This window comes from Monodon monoceros, unplaced genomic scaffold (assembly GCF_005190385.1).
Source record: "Monodon monoceros isolate NGI ecotype Baffin Bay Population unplaced genomic scaffold, NGI_Narwhal_1 Super_Scaffold_16, whole genome shotgun sequence".
Lineage (NCBI taxonomy): Eukaryota > Metazoa > Chordata > Mammalia > Artiodactyla > Monodontidae > Monodon > Monodon monoceros.
Window position 1 is genome coordinate 22,211,312 of NW_021703772.1, and position 16,301 is coordinate 22,227,612.

The 16,301-nt window shown below is 37.7% G+C and overlaps 1 protein-coding gene across 1 annotated transcript in view; it reads left to right on the top strand.

Annotated features, from left to right (window-relative positions):
* The first annotated feature begins 5,039 nt into the window (after window positions 1–5,039).
* ABCA12 (ATP binding cassette subfamily A member 12) overlaps window positions 5,040–16,301 on the top strand; it is a 178,547-nt gene continuing 167,285 nt past the window's right edge. The window contains exon 1 of the mRNA XM_029225551.1: window positions 5,040–5,108. Within this exon, the coding sequence (XP_029081384.1) occupies window positions 5,040–5,108 (69 nt within the window). The remainder of the gene's footprint in view (window positions 5,109–16,301) is intronic.

Sequence of the window (16,301 nt, forward strand, 5' to 3'; positions counted from 1 at the left end):
AACCTTTAATATCTGTGATATTCTTTTTAAAATTTTTCCATGAACAGGCTAGTTACCGAAGACTAAAACACATGCAGAAGTTGGTTTGTTGTATTTTTTTGAAAATAAAGAAAGAAGTAATACTAGATAAAAACACAGATTTGTCTTTTAAGCTGTGTTAGGTTTTTTTTGTGGGGAAAGACATAAGTTGAGAAGGAGAAAACAATAATAGTATTTTTCATTTTCATCTTTTCCTCTAAAGTGAATTGACGAAAACTTATACTGCAAAAAGGGAGGACTGATCTCCTACATCAAATCTTTCCTTAAGTTTTAATAGGTTGGCTAAAAAGGGACCAATTAGTTCTTACTTCTTATCCCCACAAGATTATAGCAACATATGCAGTAAAATTAATTCAACATACTTCACCAGTTTAAACAAGGAAATTATTACTCATCCTGGGTGAGTGGGTGAGTAATTCTTTGCAAGATTGTAAATCATCCTGAAACTCCCAGAGTCACAGGTGGAAATTCCCAGGCTCAGTGGTAAGTAAGATAATCCTTAGTTCATCAAAATGGCTCTCCTTACAAGACCATGTTATTTGTGTCATTTTGTACCATTGTATCATCTTGAAGGAGAAGCTGCCTTATAACTTAGCTTGGAGTGAGTCTTATTTAAGTCCATTTAAAATATGTTTATCTTCCTGGTTTTGTGGATCAGATTTTTACCAGTTGCTTCTTGAAACAGTTCTTCTAACCACATCATCATTGGAGTGTCTCATTACTGATAAAGCACCTGAAAATCCTGAATCTGAGAACTTCCTCACATCTACCTGCTTTATAGCATTGGCTATCACCACCTTATATCACAGTGGATCTAAGGTAATGAGGTATATTAGCAGTTGGTGCCCCATTATATTAAGCCTCTGCTGGAACCCCACCCTTCTCATAAAAGGAGGATGCTGTTATTTTTGCCATGAGTTGGCTTCAATTTTCCAACTTATTTCACATTTCCACCTGGGTTAAATGCACACACTTGCCATGTGTTCTGATCCATGCTTGCTTTATGAAGGCCTATTGGAGAACAGGCTTTGAAGACACAGAGACGTGGGTTCAAATCACTGTCCTTACACTCATTAGCTGTGTAACACAGAAAAGCTACTTGACCTATGCTTCCTTATCTATAGAGCAGATGTTATAAACTGACATCACAGGTTTATTATAAAGATTGGATCCTGTGTGTGATGAGCATCCCATAGCATCTTACCATAAAAGTCAGTTAAATGGTGTGAAAAAAAGTAAGTTGTCACTGTTGCTATGAGCAAAAACAGATTTGGAAGTCAAGGACTAAAATTATGCATATGGTTCCCATAAAAATTCTTAAATTATTTCACTTCATTATTAGCTCATTCAAAATAGAGGTTTCAGGTCTTAACCTGAATCTCTTATCCTACTAACATTTTCATCTTCCCACAGCATCAATTTTATCATGCTCTGTCTCTTTAGAAGAGTTGCCAAGAACTTCCCATTCTAAATCCTCAACATGGCATCCTCTGATCTTTAGCATTAAGGTCCCTCACTCTCCAGACTTTATCATCTACCACTTCAAACCAACTCTTAGATCTAATCAGGCCAGAGTTCTCACCATTCTCCAGGGATAAAGAATTAATCTCCAGCCCTTCGTGTTTGATAAGGCATAGTCCCTGTCTTCAAGGGGCTCGGAGTATAGATGAAGAGACCAACTGTCTGTGGCGAAGGCCATAAGGAGTTGACTATCTTTATGAACGGAGGTCTATGGTAAAACAGGTGAAGGGGTGATTAAATTCAGCCAGGAGTGGGGCTGTGGTGGGTGGAAGGGCTAGGAAACACTTCAGAGAGGAAGTAGCACTTTTGTCAGTCCTTTAGGAATGAGCATGATTTTATTTTGGGCAGAGGGAGCCGCATGACCAAAGCCTGAATGTAGATGGTCCTCATCCAAGGCACTACAGCAGATGGCAGGAGGGATGGCTGAGACTGGAGAGACACACCTGATGAGACTGGCAAGGGCCAGGCTGGGAAGTTCTTTGCTGCTCTACCAATAAACCTAAAAAGAGCAGCATTCCTTTTCCTGAATTCCTGGTGCAATTATTCTTTGTGCACCTGTTTGTGACATTAAAACATTTTTTTAATACAAGTGATTTATAGGCCCCTAGAGAACCAGGAAAAACCATTAAGTTCTTTCCTTTTCTTCTCAGCGCTTCCCATGCAGTGCAGCACATAGGATTGAAGGTATCACGGCACAGAGGTGTAAAGTATGTACTTAGGATTTGAGTTCGCTCTCTGCTGTTTCCACCCGTCCCCACTTCTAACTGGGTGAACTTAGGAAAGTTACAGCATCTCTATGAATGTCACTTTCTTCCTCTGAAAATGGGATAATGCCAATTTCTATATGATAGGCCTTTTATAATGATTCAGTAAATTCTTAACCAATGTTTCCTACTCAGTTATTCAATAAACATTAATTGACCGCCTACTACAGGATGAAACCTGTGCTAGATTCGGATTACTCAGTGATGAGTTAAATAGACACGGGCTTTGTGATCTAGTATTTATTATTATTACTATTATTATTAATGTAGATCTTTAATAAATACTATTAAAACAAATTAATGTGTTTCAGCCACATCAGTATCTTACCTGTGGTTGGACCAGTTCCCTCTTGTCCTGCTCCCGGGGTGTGTTACTTGACTGGTTGACTGACAAGAATTGCCACATCCAACGTTTATGGAGCCCACCAGTAACACGGTTGTGTAGCTTTATCAGAGCTCTTATCCTAACTAGGTTTAGTAGGTGAGACCAGCCTCAGGAGGATAACTATGCATGCTCAAATCTAATTCTTAGTATGGCTTAGTCAAATTTGTGCTGTTTGAACTGTTCTCCAAAACTTGCGATTACTAGTGCTCTGGAAAGCAGAAGTCTAGAATCCTTGGAATAACTAATTTTGCGCAAGCTATTCCATGATAAAGCTATATTTTTATTTTTACTGCTGGTGAAGTGAATGTACAAAAGTAAGCACTGCCTATGTTCTGGTAGATGTGATGACTCCTTACTTGATAAAGGGATGCACCTGTCAGTCTCAAAGATGTAGAGTCACCAACAGCAGAGAAAGTGGTCCTAGGCAGATATTGGGGACTGAGAATTGAAAATCATTCCTAAAGACAACCTGGGTGTGCTGGCCTCAGGCAGAAGCAGTGGAACAGCCGCATCCCGTGGCAGATCACTGTAGTCCTGCCAAATGGAGTGATTTAACTTCTCGATACAACTATAAGAATAACATCTGTAAACAGCTTACTGGTAAATGTGTTCCTTCATGGATTGTATTGTTCTAACTCTGACTCTCTTTATTTGCTGCTCAGTTTAGTTTTTGCTTAAAAACTTTATTTTTCATCAACTTTATGTCCTGGGTACAGCATATTTCTGGTTGCCAAATTTTTCTTTCTTCCCTCAAGGGGAAATCCTAAGGTATCTGTCAATAACATCCCAATCTACAGTCAGGAGTGGGGCACAATAAGGCAAAAATGCAAGTTCCTTGACAGAAATATAAACAAAAAACTATACTGGATTCAAAGACAGGAGATGGGAGATATATATATATATATATATATATATATATATATATACACACACACCACAGGGGTATATCTAAAAAGGCTTCATGGAAGATGTCAATTTGGGGACAGTTTTGAGAGGTAGGTGCTTTGAGAGGGAGGCATGTATCCAAGGTAGAGGAGTTAGCATAAGCAAGCCAGGGACCAGGAAGCAGAGGTTACATTGCATATTGTAATATATACCAGTTTGGCAGGTGGCCGCGCATTTATGATAGACTGTTGGAAGATGAGATTGGAAAATTGGCTGGAGCTAGACTGTGTAGGCATTGAAAATCAGAGGGAATGGGTTGTCATTAAGGTGTTTAAGCAAGGTTATTCCTAAAAGCCTTTATTCCAGACTTCCTGGATCATGTATACCCTTAAATCACAATTAAAATTAATTATAAAGTACCTTGAATAATTCAAGCATAAGCCTTTTTCTTTTTCCTTAATCTACAATAGATTTCTTCTGCTGATTTAGAGATTTCAAGTGCAGTAGAACTCTGTTATATCATATACTCAGAAATATCCTGGGTCAACCTATGTCTCCTTTAACCATAAAAGCCTGAAACAACATGGCTGTAATAGACACATGAATCCCTGGACCCCAAATGAGGGTATCCATTGTATATCATTTCTGTCACAGTCTACCTTTTATTTTCTGCATTTTTTGTAATCTAAATTGTGATAGAAGCCAGCATAGTCACTTCCTGCTAAATCAAAGCATTCAGCTTCACTTTAAGCTAAATATTGAGACCTTCTCTAGTATACCTATTGGTGGGCTGAGGTTCAAAGTGTTTCAGCTGAGCTCTGGCCTCATTGACTTAAAACATCTTAATGACACTTTGTTATGAGAGTCATTAGGCCCAGAGTCTGTAACACACTCTCTGTGCCCTGCCTCTGCTAGAGCAGGCACTATGTACTGAAGAAAGCGAGAGAATGTAGGACAAGTCCTACTGGCCTGGCAAGGGTCCCACCTAACTCCTCATGACGTGTCTAGGCCACGTGACACCTGCTCGAAGGTGTGGATAGGCAGTTAATTTTATGGAGAGTAGGAGGTGTGGGCTCAGCTTTTTTTTTTTTCTTTCCGTGAGGCAGTATTTGAAGGATATTCATTCTCTCTTGAGTCTAAACTTTATGCAACAAGCAGCAACTGGATGTTATTTTAAAATAAGCAAAAGCCACCAAAAGATCCTGGTCTGGGTCCTTGTTTGAGAGAAAGAGTTGGTTGAGAAGTGTTCCTTGGTCAGGATTAACCCAAGGGAAAAATCCAAGAGGGAGAGAAGATCTGTGGGTTTCTCACCCCAGCCCACAGGAAGGCTATGCCATGAAAAGGCTTCTGACCCATTGACACGCAGCAAGTTGGACGGGGAACCAATTCTTCTTTTGAGGTTTGGAGGAAAAGAGAGGAATTCTCTTGTTCGTGGCGTTTGAAGGATGGCTTCTCCATTTCATCAGCTTCACATCTTGGTCTGGAAAAATTGGCTAGGCGTCAAAAGGCAGCCGGTGAGTAAAACAAGGGAAGGGGTCCTGGGGGAAAGGCTCCAGATAATTTTAAAATGTAGTGTTCATGACAGGTAAAAAGAGAAGGAGAAGAGTTTTAAATCATTTTCTAAAGCAGGAATGAGATATTTCAAAATCATCCCTGCATCTGTCTTACAGCTAAATGGGGTGAGTCTAAACATGCCCCCAAAGCTGCCTTTTGATTTCAGGAAATTAAAAGAATAAACCAGGACATGGCCCGGGCAAGAAAAGGATACATCTTGTTACTGGTTGAATTGGAACTTGTGTTGAATTCTAGATTTTGGGCCAAAATGCTTTCAGAAATTTTCCTAATGAATTCTGTTAAAAATGAGATGAGGAAAAGTTTCAGATGAAAGGTACAATAAATGGGGGAGAAATGTACTTAAAAACCAAAACCAATAGAAAGGTTGGTTGATAAGAAAAAGTATTTACTAGAAATGCCAAACAAAGGTTAATATGTATGTGATGCTTCAATATTGAATTGAATCACTTTACTGCTACAATCTGTCTACTCAGCTTATTGCAACATCTTTTTTTTTGTGTGCTCTTACACTCATGTTTGCTTTTTAAATTACATAGCCAGCTATTACATCCTCACCAGATAGGGTGCAGGGAGATTGAGAAAGGAACTGGCTTCTGTGAGTTGTTGCATATTCAGAAGAATGTTTGAAAACTGGAGAAATCCAAAAAGACATTCGATATACTTCATTTTAGAAGGAAATTCCCAGCCTAAAATTAATAATATAAATATTTGCAAATAATATACATCATAGAAACCAAAGTTTATCTATACACCTTATCTCACTCTAGGTTTGCCTGCAGGGCCTGACGCCTTACTTACTTACTTACACCTTACAAGTGTTCTGATGTGTATAGTATGAGGGAGAAGTTGATTTGCCTTTGTGAATTTGGTGGATAGGATTTAAAATCACAAGGCATTATGTGATTACACGGGTGTGGGTGTGGATATAAAATTTTAAATCATTAATATTTTTACTTCATTGTCGGAAGCAACACATCGGAAACAACACAAAAGTGAAACTTTCCATAATTTTCCCACAGTAGGTTCTGTGTGGAATTCAGCAGGGAAAGAGTCTGGGTAGGTGGAGGTGGTTAGAAGACGAGAATTGGCTTCTTGGTTCTATTCCTCACTAGCTACATGACTTAAAGAGCATATCACAATTTCTCTGAGCGCTGGTTTTCCCATTTGTAAAATGGGCATCTGGTCTACCATATCTGTCTCATAGGGTGGTAAGAACAAAATGTGCTAATGTATTTCAAAGTGCTTTATAAATGGTGAAACACTTGGCAAATAGATTATAGAGGGATTTGGGGCAATGTCTGTGTCATATTTTATTCAAAGTAATGGTGAAAGAAAATGCAGGGGAAGGGAGAAAGAAATTTATATACAGTAAAGTTCCTAAGTGATGAAAACTCAATAGTTAAAAATAAAAGAATAAAGGAACTGAAAACATATATCTGTTGCTGATAAGCTGAATGCTAAGGGGGTATATTTTCCTTACAATTCCATTTTACCTAAAAATTAAAAATAAACCCTCAGGTGAATAAATTTTTTCATTAAGAAATTTTATCTTTAGAAACTTTAATAAGTTCCTTCCTCATCTGTAAAGTAGCTGGCATATCAATTTTCTACTTTAGAGTTTTTCTCCATTTTAGTCAATTTCTGCTGGACATGGCATATTTAAAGAAGGTGAAAGTCAGGCATGCTAAAATGTTTTCACTATGATAACTTATTCCTAAGTAACCAAAATCCCTGAAAGCCCCTGATAATAATACTTTTGCCTAGGGAAAGAGAATACATGAACTATTAGTTCATTTTGGGACATCAAATAATTCAGATCTTAAGAGCACCTTGAGAGAATGGGACCTAGCACAGTCTTGGTTGCAGGAAGTGAGATCATTAAAAGTCCAGAATTTGGGGCACTACAGAAGGCCCACCGGAATCCATTATGAGTAACCAGAGGGACAGAAGAGACCCTTAGAAAATGGTGATGCCAAAAGGAGAAGGAAAGACAATTTTAAGTGGAGAGGTAGAGGGCAAAGAAAGGTGTATTTCCTCATAGTTTTGCCTAGAGCCAATCCTATGTCTTGGTACTGGAAGAGAGGACTTGAGGACCCAGGTGGAAGGGATATATGTGTGCCAGTGTTACTTAAGAGGGAAGAATGAGAAAATCAAGAGGTTGGAAAGTTAGGATTAAAAAATCTAAAAGGAGATAAATGTTTTTAAAATGTGAAAAGAGAAAATATAGACAAATTAGAAGACAGAACATGTAAAGAAGGGGTATATAAATTGGAGGAGAGGACAAAGTCTTTGTATAGGAACTGGACTTTGTCATCCATCAAGCAGTTATTTAAAATGCAGGTATTTTTATTTCTATCTTTGTAATTGTTCTGAATATGGCACTTTAAAAATATACTTTTATACCCAGGAAAATAGAAATTAAGTTGTGTGACACTGGAAATGTATAGTCATTAGTGAATGTTGAGGAAAAATGCTAGTATCACCTCCATGCCATCCTCTTCCATTTTGTTTTCAAGAGAGTCAATCACAGAGCAAGGCAGTAGGAAGGATAGTGTGTAGAGGAAGAAGTTAGGAATCTATAAATGGAGACGCAAAACAAGAAAAAAATATAGTAAAATTATTAAAGTTGAGTGGGGATTACTGAGGAAGTTTATTATAAAAGTATATACTCGACTAGAAAGTGAAAAAACAATTTTAAACAACTATGCTGTCTAAGAAGTAAAATAACAATGGAACAAGCTACATGTTGACCGGGCTGCAAAAAAGGGAAGGCAGGATTTTTAATTTTTTTTTTTTTTTTTTTTTTTTGCGGTACGCGGGCCTGCCACCGCTGCGGCCCCTCCCGCCGCGGAGCACAGGCTCCGGACGCGCAGGCTCAGCGGCCATGGCCCACGGGCCCAGCTGCTCCACGGCACGTGGGATCCTCCCGGACCGGGGCACGAACCCGCAGTCCCCCTGCATCGGCAGGCGGACCCCCAACCACTGCGCCACCAGGGAAGACCAAGATTTTTAATTTTTGAGGTGACTTTCCTCAAAATTGTTCTTAGAGCTAATGTTTCTCTCTTTTTTGTAAAATCAAATGTCAGAATTCTGAACTCTTTGAGATTATCTAGCTGCCTTGATTTTACAGGGCCCCTGAGAGCTCAAGGTACTTGTCCAGAGTCACATAGTGAGTTTAAAAACACAGTTATATTCTACCAAAACTGGATCTCTTCTTTCCATTACCTCCTGCTGCTTCTCTATTGCTCCTAAGTTGAGTTTCCTTTCCCAATATTCTCTAATCCCTGCTCAGAGTTCAGCCCATCAACAAAGAGATCATATTCGCTAAGGAGGCCTTAGATATTGCTGTTTTTCAATATTAGTGGTAATACCAATTCTCAATTATATTGCAAAAAATGAATACTAGAGGAGTGTGAAAAAAATACATTAGGCACCAACAGAAATGTTAGGCAATAGAGAAAGTCAATTAGATGCAGTTGCTACCCTGCTGGTCTTGTAATTTAACTCTAAAATATAATGGAAAAATGAGCATACATTCCACCGGAGATGGTTAGCAACAGGGAGGCTCACCTAATGAGATGCTAGTTAATGACAGGAAACAGAGTCCTGGGACAGCAAAGACACTGAAGGCTTAAAGACTAGATAGTGCAAGATAAGAATTTATCTTTCATTAAGAAGATGGATTCTAAATAGGCATATCAAGAAGTGACCACAAGTCTCTATAGAAGTGGAATCTAATTCCAGAGTTATGACCTAAAGAAGGAAAATCAACTTCAGCTATTTATTTTCTGTTGTAACTATTTAGCTGGTGGATCACACTTTAGCTCAGTTGATGATAGACCTAGTTTTTCTATCATAGATATTCCTACAACTTGATAAACTTCTAAAACTGGATCGAATTTGATACTTCCTCCCCAGTCCTCACCTTGCTCATTTGATGAGCTACAGAAATGGCTAAAGAAAAAGGAAGACTTAACTTGAAAATTTTGGGACAGGTTGGTCCATGCATTAAAATAATTTTTTGATTAAAACAATTTAGAATTAAACTCGAATTTCAAATTTAATTCTAAATCAGATTAAAATGAATTCAGTGTTGCACAAGTCACTCAACTACATGGTCAAATGTTCCAGGCCCTTTTACCTCTTCTGGATCTGTACTATTTACTCCCTTAAGCCCTTTTAATTGTTCAAAAAATTTGTATCTACTTGCTCATTACGGTGCCGGGCACATAGCAGACATGCACATTTTATTAGTTTAGTCAAGCAAAAAGTAAATGAGGTAAAGATGTTTTGGAAGTGGAAGCAATAGACAAATAATTAGCTTAAAGCCCAATAAAAATGTGTTATTTTCATAAACATCAAAGAAGGTTTACCAATCTTCAAATTGTATTATAATCTATAAATATGGATTTCAGAACATTGTCTTGATCCCAGTTTTTAGATGGGTTATTTATGTAGACAGCAGTGTTCACTAGCAGAAAGCCCAATTAACACAACTCTTGTGCCACTTTTGTTTCCTTGTTTTGGGGGTGAAACTAAGGTTTATTTCACATCTAAAGTATCACACTCTTACTTCTGAATATGAACCTTGTTACTTGTTAACACCAAGTAACAGTCACCTTTGACTTAACAGACAATGCAAAAAGGAAGGAATAGAAGAGGAAGAAAAAGACTGTATACTTTATATAGGAAAGTTTGGGCGATTTTTATTTTCAGGTTTGTAATAAAAAGTTATGATTCTAGGTTACAGCTCAACCTTTAAATTACTTTCAATGCTGTCATAGGCTGAACTAATAAAAGTGTGGTATTGCAATCAAAGAGAGCTAGTAATCTATTCTGTAGGGGCTTGGCTACAAAACTTAGTGGTTAACTGTGCAGGTGCTGAAGTCAGGCTCCCTGGGTCCAAATACCAGCTCTAGCGTTTAGTGGCTTATGGAATGAAGGCTTATTTAGTCTCTTTAATATTCTAACTTCCCATCTGCAAGAGGAAATGAGGTGATTATATTAAATGAGATAGTGCATGTTAAGTGTTTAACGTAGCACCTTGCACATTCTCAGCAGTCATATATTAGCTATTATTTGGAGTACTTTCTTGAATTTTGATATTAATTTTAAGAAGACCACTTGACAACAAGAATTCACCCTGGGGAAGATATTTTGAAATCATATTTAACAGGGAATTGGTGAAGGAACTGGCATTGGTACACAAGAGGAGAGAGGATTTTGTCTCTATTCGAATACTTGTAGAATTCTCCTGCCGGAGGGGAAGCCAAACTAAGGCAAATAAATGTTAGTCATGGGAAGGAAGATATCACCTTGATATGAGCAAAAAAATCGGACAATGTGAGTTGTCCAATAATGAAGAAGTCTCGTGAAATATTGAACTTCTAGTCACCAGAAACATTCAAGTACAGGCTGCATAACCATATTGCAGAGATGTTTTCCCTAACTTTTCATGTACCAGTCATTCTGGACTTATTTCTTTTCCTGGAATATTCCACCCTCTTTCCCATTTGTGGGTCTTCACCCATATGTTTCCCCGGCTTGAAAGACTCCCACTTCTTTCTCATATTCTATCCAACACACATATCCTTTCTTCTGCCTGACCGTTGTTCATCTTTTAGCTTTAGATTCGGCTCCCCTTGCTTTATCTTCCTTTCACACTCTTGACTTCCTGTATCTTAGCATTATCTATTACATTTGGTGATAATTTTTTTTCATGTTTCCCTTCCTCAAAAGACTGAAAAATTTAAATGCTCTATCCTCAGGGCCAGGTACACAGTAGGTGCTCAATAATTTTTTATTGTGTTAATGAATGTATAAGCCTTATATGAATGATTACTATAGTGTATGTTAAACTGTAAGTTTCCTTAAGACTCTCCAAGACTGTGGTTTCATGGAGGGAAATGGAGAATCTTCATCCTAAACATTTTACTTTTATTTATTTTCAGAGTTAAGGAGAAGAATCCCCATTGAAATCTGGAAATTGTACTGATATTCAGTATTATTCATTTCAGACATAACTAACTTCTAACCACTGTAGTGCAAGGGATACAAACTCAAATATCTGTAAGGGCAAGACAGGCAATGTAACTGTGTGAAATGGGACAAGCATAGATGGTAGGAAATGAGGACATTTATGATTAAGACTAGAGAGTGAATATCCTACTTACAGGCATTCAAATAGTAGTAGTTTCTCAAATTTTTAAATGTATAGCAATACATTGATTTAAAGTCCACCTGTATCTTATTTACTTTCAATGAAAATAAGAACATAATAAAAATGATGGCCACAACTGGAATCAGGTGTACTAACAATAATTAGAATAAAGGGTTCCAACAAAGTAATGAAGTGTGAATGACTTAAAGTTGAAATTATGTGCTCTGCCAAGATTTTTCAGAAAATTAGATTTGAAAGGTTTTCAGAGATTTGAAACAATAGTTCTCAGCAAATGCAGAGGCAAATGTTACTAGGTAATTCAACTGAGTTAAAAAGTACTACAGATCTTGTAGTGAATGGAAATTTTGGAGTGAATTTACATGTGGTTCATTCAAGGAATTTCTTAAGATTTAAACCTAGAATTTTGAGTGGATGACCTCACTGACTTCAAGGCCACTGAAGTGTGTCCTGTCATCATCATTAATTCTCCAAAACTTATCACCTGCGTTGTGCAACAGGATATAGTTCCTAGATAGAAAGCATTTTTTTTTCTTTAAATCTCTTTTCTTGGTCCTCTTCTCTTTTGCTGTCTTTTATTTATTTTTAAATTTTTAAATAGATTTATTTAATTAATTATTTTTTGGCTGTGTTGGGTCTTCGTTGCTGTGCACTGGCTTTCTCTAGTTGCAGTGAGCGGGGGCTACTCTTCGTTGTGGTGCGCAGGCTTCTCATTGTCGTGGCTTCTCTTGTTGCGGAGCACGGGCTCTAGGCACGCAAGCTTCAGTAGTTGTGGCATGTGGGCTCAGTGGTTGTGGCTTGCGGGCTCTAGAGCTCAGGCTCAGTAGTTGTGGCGCACAGGCTTAGTTGCTCCGTGGCATGTGGGATCTTCCCGGACCAGGGCTCGAACCTGTGTCCCCTGCATTGGCAGGTGGATTCTTAACCACTGCGCCACCAGGGAAGCCCCTCTTTTAAAAATTGGTTCTGGATTTTCAAAAAGAACTACTTTTAAAATAATTAAAATTTTTTTAATTTTAAAATAATTTCAAATTTAAGGAGAAGTTGCATGAACAGCACAAATATATATTTTTCTAGAGCTAGTTGAGATTGGTGCCCCATTACCTCAGATACTTTAGTGTGCATATTTCACAAACAAGGAAATCCTCCAATATAACCCAATACCACCATCAAATCCTTAGATCCAATTCAATATTCACCAGTTCTCCCAATCATGTCCTTACAGAAAAATAGTCCAGTCATGTTCTGTATCTAGTTTTTATGTCTTTAGTTTCCTTCAGTCCGTAACAGTTTGGTAGTCTTTCCTTGACTTTAATGACCCTGACACATTTTGAACATTCAAGACCAGTTGTTTTGTAGGGTATCTGTTGTTTTGTAGCATATTCATTTAGTAGAGACTCAGGTTATTTACCTCTGGAAGGAATACCACAGAAGTGATTCTCTGTTCTTCATATTGCATCACATCAGGTGGTGCATGATGTCAGTTTGTCTCATTTTATGGGGAAATATTTTGAGACCAACTATGTATTCCATTCCTCATTAAACTTTCAATTTATCTGTTTCCTTATACATTTATTTATATTTACATAGACTCATGGGTTCCTAATTTATTCAGTTAGATATACTCTTTTATTAACATAATGTCTTTAATGTTTAATTTTGGCCAGTGGGTCAGATTTGATGCTCAGTTATGGTCATTTGCAGGTGTCTGTGTTTTACTGATGTGTCCCCATCATTCTCTGAGATTCTCTGAGCAGTATATCTAGTGCTCTTCTGTCTATTGGTCTACCTACCTACCTATTTCTTTCTATGTATGTATGTATGTATGTATCTAACTATCTCTGTGTCTGCATACATTCTACATATATTCTATAGCTCTGTTCAAGCTTGGAAATGGCAATACCCTAATAGCAACAAGCACACTTAGCTCTCATCCACTAAAAGAAGCTAGTGTTTCTTGAAAAAAATGGGTATTTTCAGGGCTGGGACAGAGAAAGTACACAATGGGGCAGAAACAACTTGTGGGACTGGAAAGAAAGAAAGAAGTTATACACACACATTTATTGCTATATTTCATGAACCAGCAGTTCATAGCCATATCTTTAATTGTAACCCAACACTACCGGGTTCATTCTAGTTTCGCCCTTTATCATGTTTATAATTTCTCTGATGGATAGTGAAAAGCCAGGCTCCTCCAACGTAGGATATGTTTACTTTTAATCAACCTTCCCATATGAAACCAATCACCTGCTCCTTGCCCTGCACAGACAGCCTCCTTACCCGACTTGGGTCCTGACACACCATGTCTGGCTGCTGCACTGTGGATATCCTCTTCACCTTGCTAAGGACCCACCTCCCTCACTGTGTCACTGTGGTGCCCCGAGTCCTAATGTGAACTTACCTTGCTGCCCCACCTAAGGGATTTTGGGAACTGAATTTTTCAGAAAGGGGAAAGTGAAGAGAAAGCGAACAGAAGGGGACATCTCAATAGCAAATAAACTCTGGAGTAATAAAAAGAGACAAATGCCATGGCCCACTAAGGAATTGTAAATTACTCAGTGTGCGTATGCCCTTAGATGTCAAGAATTCAGGGAGTATGGAATGCAAGTGAGGTATAGAGGCACGTGTGAGATAATTAAAATATTAGCAAAAATATGAAACTCTTAAAAACTATTTTTCCCAAAGTTTTCAAGTAGCCCCCAATGTCTGTATATATAAAATCAATATTTTAGCCTTTTCTCCAAACAAACAAAAAAAGTCATGGCTCATCGGTTTAATATTTGGATCCTTGACATTGCATTCGCTTCTAGGTTGTTTATGATAATATTTAGAATAGTGTTGAGAGCAGTCCTGCTGCTATGAAAATTTAAATTTTATTTCTTGCTTTTGTGATTAACTTGTCAACCTTAACGTTCCTGAGATCACAGTGTGGAGGGCTTTGGATTTATTATCCTTCTAAAGTGCTGTATGCAGAAATGTTCTCCAAACCTCTCTGACCTAAAATCCTGGGGGAAATCTTGTGATAATAGATTGTTTATGGGCTTGCGGTGGATTTTACCTAAAACAGGGTGCCTTAAACTACTCTGATACTGCATTTGTGTTTGGATCTAAATCACGTCTAAAATTAATTTCAGAATTACCAAAACATCCTCATGAAACCATAAAATTATATCAACCAAAAGATAACTTAGAGATATCCCATGACATATGTTCTTTATTTGAATGCAAATGTACATTTGTATTGGTGCATCTGATCTCAGTTGCTCGCTGAATTCTCATGAGGTTGCTATGGAAAATGAATAGATGTTCCTAAAAGTAGCTATGGGGCACTGGACCTACTCAGATGAATACGTTTTTAAAAGGATAACTATGGCTTCAAATATAAAACCAATAAATCCACAAACATTAAATATTTTTAACCTTAATTCCTTATAGTCTACATTTCAAATGAGTCACGTAGAATAAAAATTGTACCTTGTATATAGGATCTTTGAAGAATAGACTCTAATTTTCAAATATATCAGAGATTAGGCTAGAATAATAACACATCTTATATTTTCATGACACACGTTTTTCCAATACACTTTCTGTAGTACTTTCGTATTCCTCGGAGCAGCATGATTTTTTTTTAATGCTATCTTAGTATCTTGGTGTTCACATGCTTGTCCCCTGCTCTGCTTTCCAACTGGGTATGTAACTTTGGATAAGTTATGCTAACCCTCTGCAACCCAGAGAATAAAAAAGGGAGTTGGATCAGATCAAGGCTTCTTAGCCTCTTCTGTGCTCTGGATGTCTTTGACAGCCTGGTGAAGCCTATGGCCCTTCTAAGAATAATGTTCTTAAATCAGTGAAATAAATACAATTGCAAATAAAACCAATTGTATTGAAATTCAGTTATTAAGGTATCGAAAAGCAAGTTTATGATACAGTAATGCATGTTTATTCTATCATTAAATAAATAAAGGTGAATCCATGACTACTATAATTTTAATGCTGTGATGAGTATAAACAGCACTTTGAGGTATCTGCAACAACACTAACATGATTTGAAAATATCTGTGGTTTCTATTGGTGACAAAGTCACAGGTACTTCTAATACCATTGTGGTTCCTAGCCTATATTCATCATTAATGGAAATACTAAAGAGTCATAAGCTGGAGAAACTAAAAATGTGATCTTTTTTTCCTGTCCAAGTTTAGAAATGCCCAGAATTCTGTGCATTAGATGATCTCAAAGGAAATTTCCAACAAAAATATTCCAAGACTGTAAACAGTCCTGCTAGTTAGGTAGGGTGGTGTGCATTTAGAATTCCTCTATTCCATGTGTGGACCATGGACAGAAGCATCAGCTCACCTACCTGGAGCTTGTTAGAAAGAGATACAGTACCTCCAGCCAGCCACAGAGCTACTGAATCTGAATCTATGTGCTTACAAGATCCTTAGGGGATTTGGTACGCACATTAATTTTTGAGAAGTGCTTCTATAGGTTAGGCTGTTGAGCCTGTCTGGGAGCTTTTAAGCTGTGGTTAAACTGAGTACCTTAGGATTCCCCAGATCGACAGTCAACTTCCTCCATTTTCTAAAACTTGACCTTAAACCCAAAGTTCTAAGAATTTGGTGACAGATCTGCCAGCAAGGAGATCAGTGCTGATAGAGACACATGGAGATTTTCATGGAAAATTTAGGTTGGGAGTTACTTAAGGATCAATAGTTGAATGGGTCTAGATTGTTTTGGAGAATTGAAGAGCCCCAGGCAGTAGTTTGAGATTTGGCAGAAGCAAATCGTCTCTGCAAAATGGGGGAAGAATGAGAACAAGTCTGACTGCATAATCAGATAGAAACATAGTTTTAACTATAGGCACAGTTAATGTTCTTGTGAACACGTGCTTTTCACTGCCATGGAACCAATTTTATAGGTATGTACAATATGAAGCAGACAGTGTCTTATGAGCTGCATC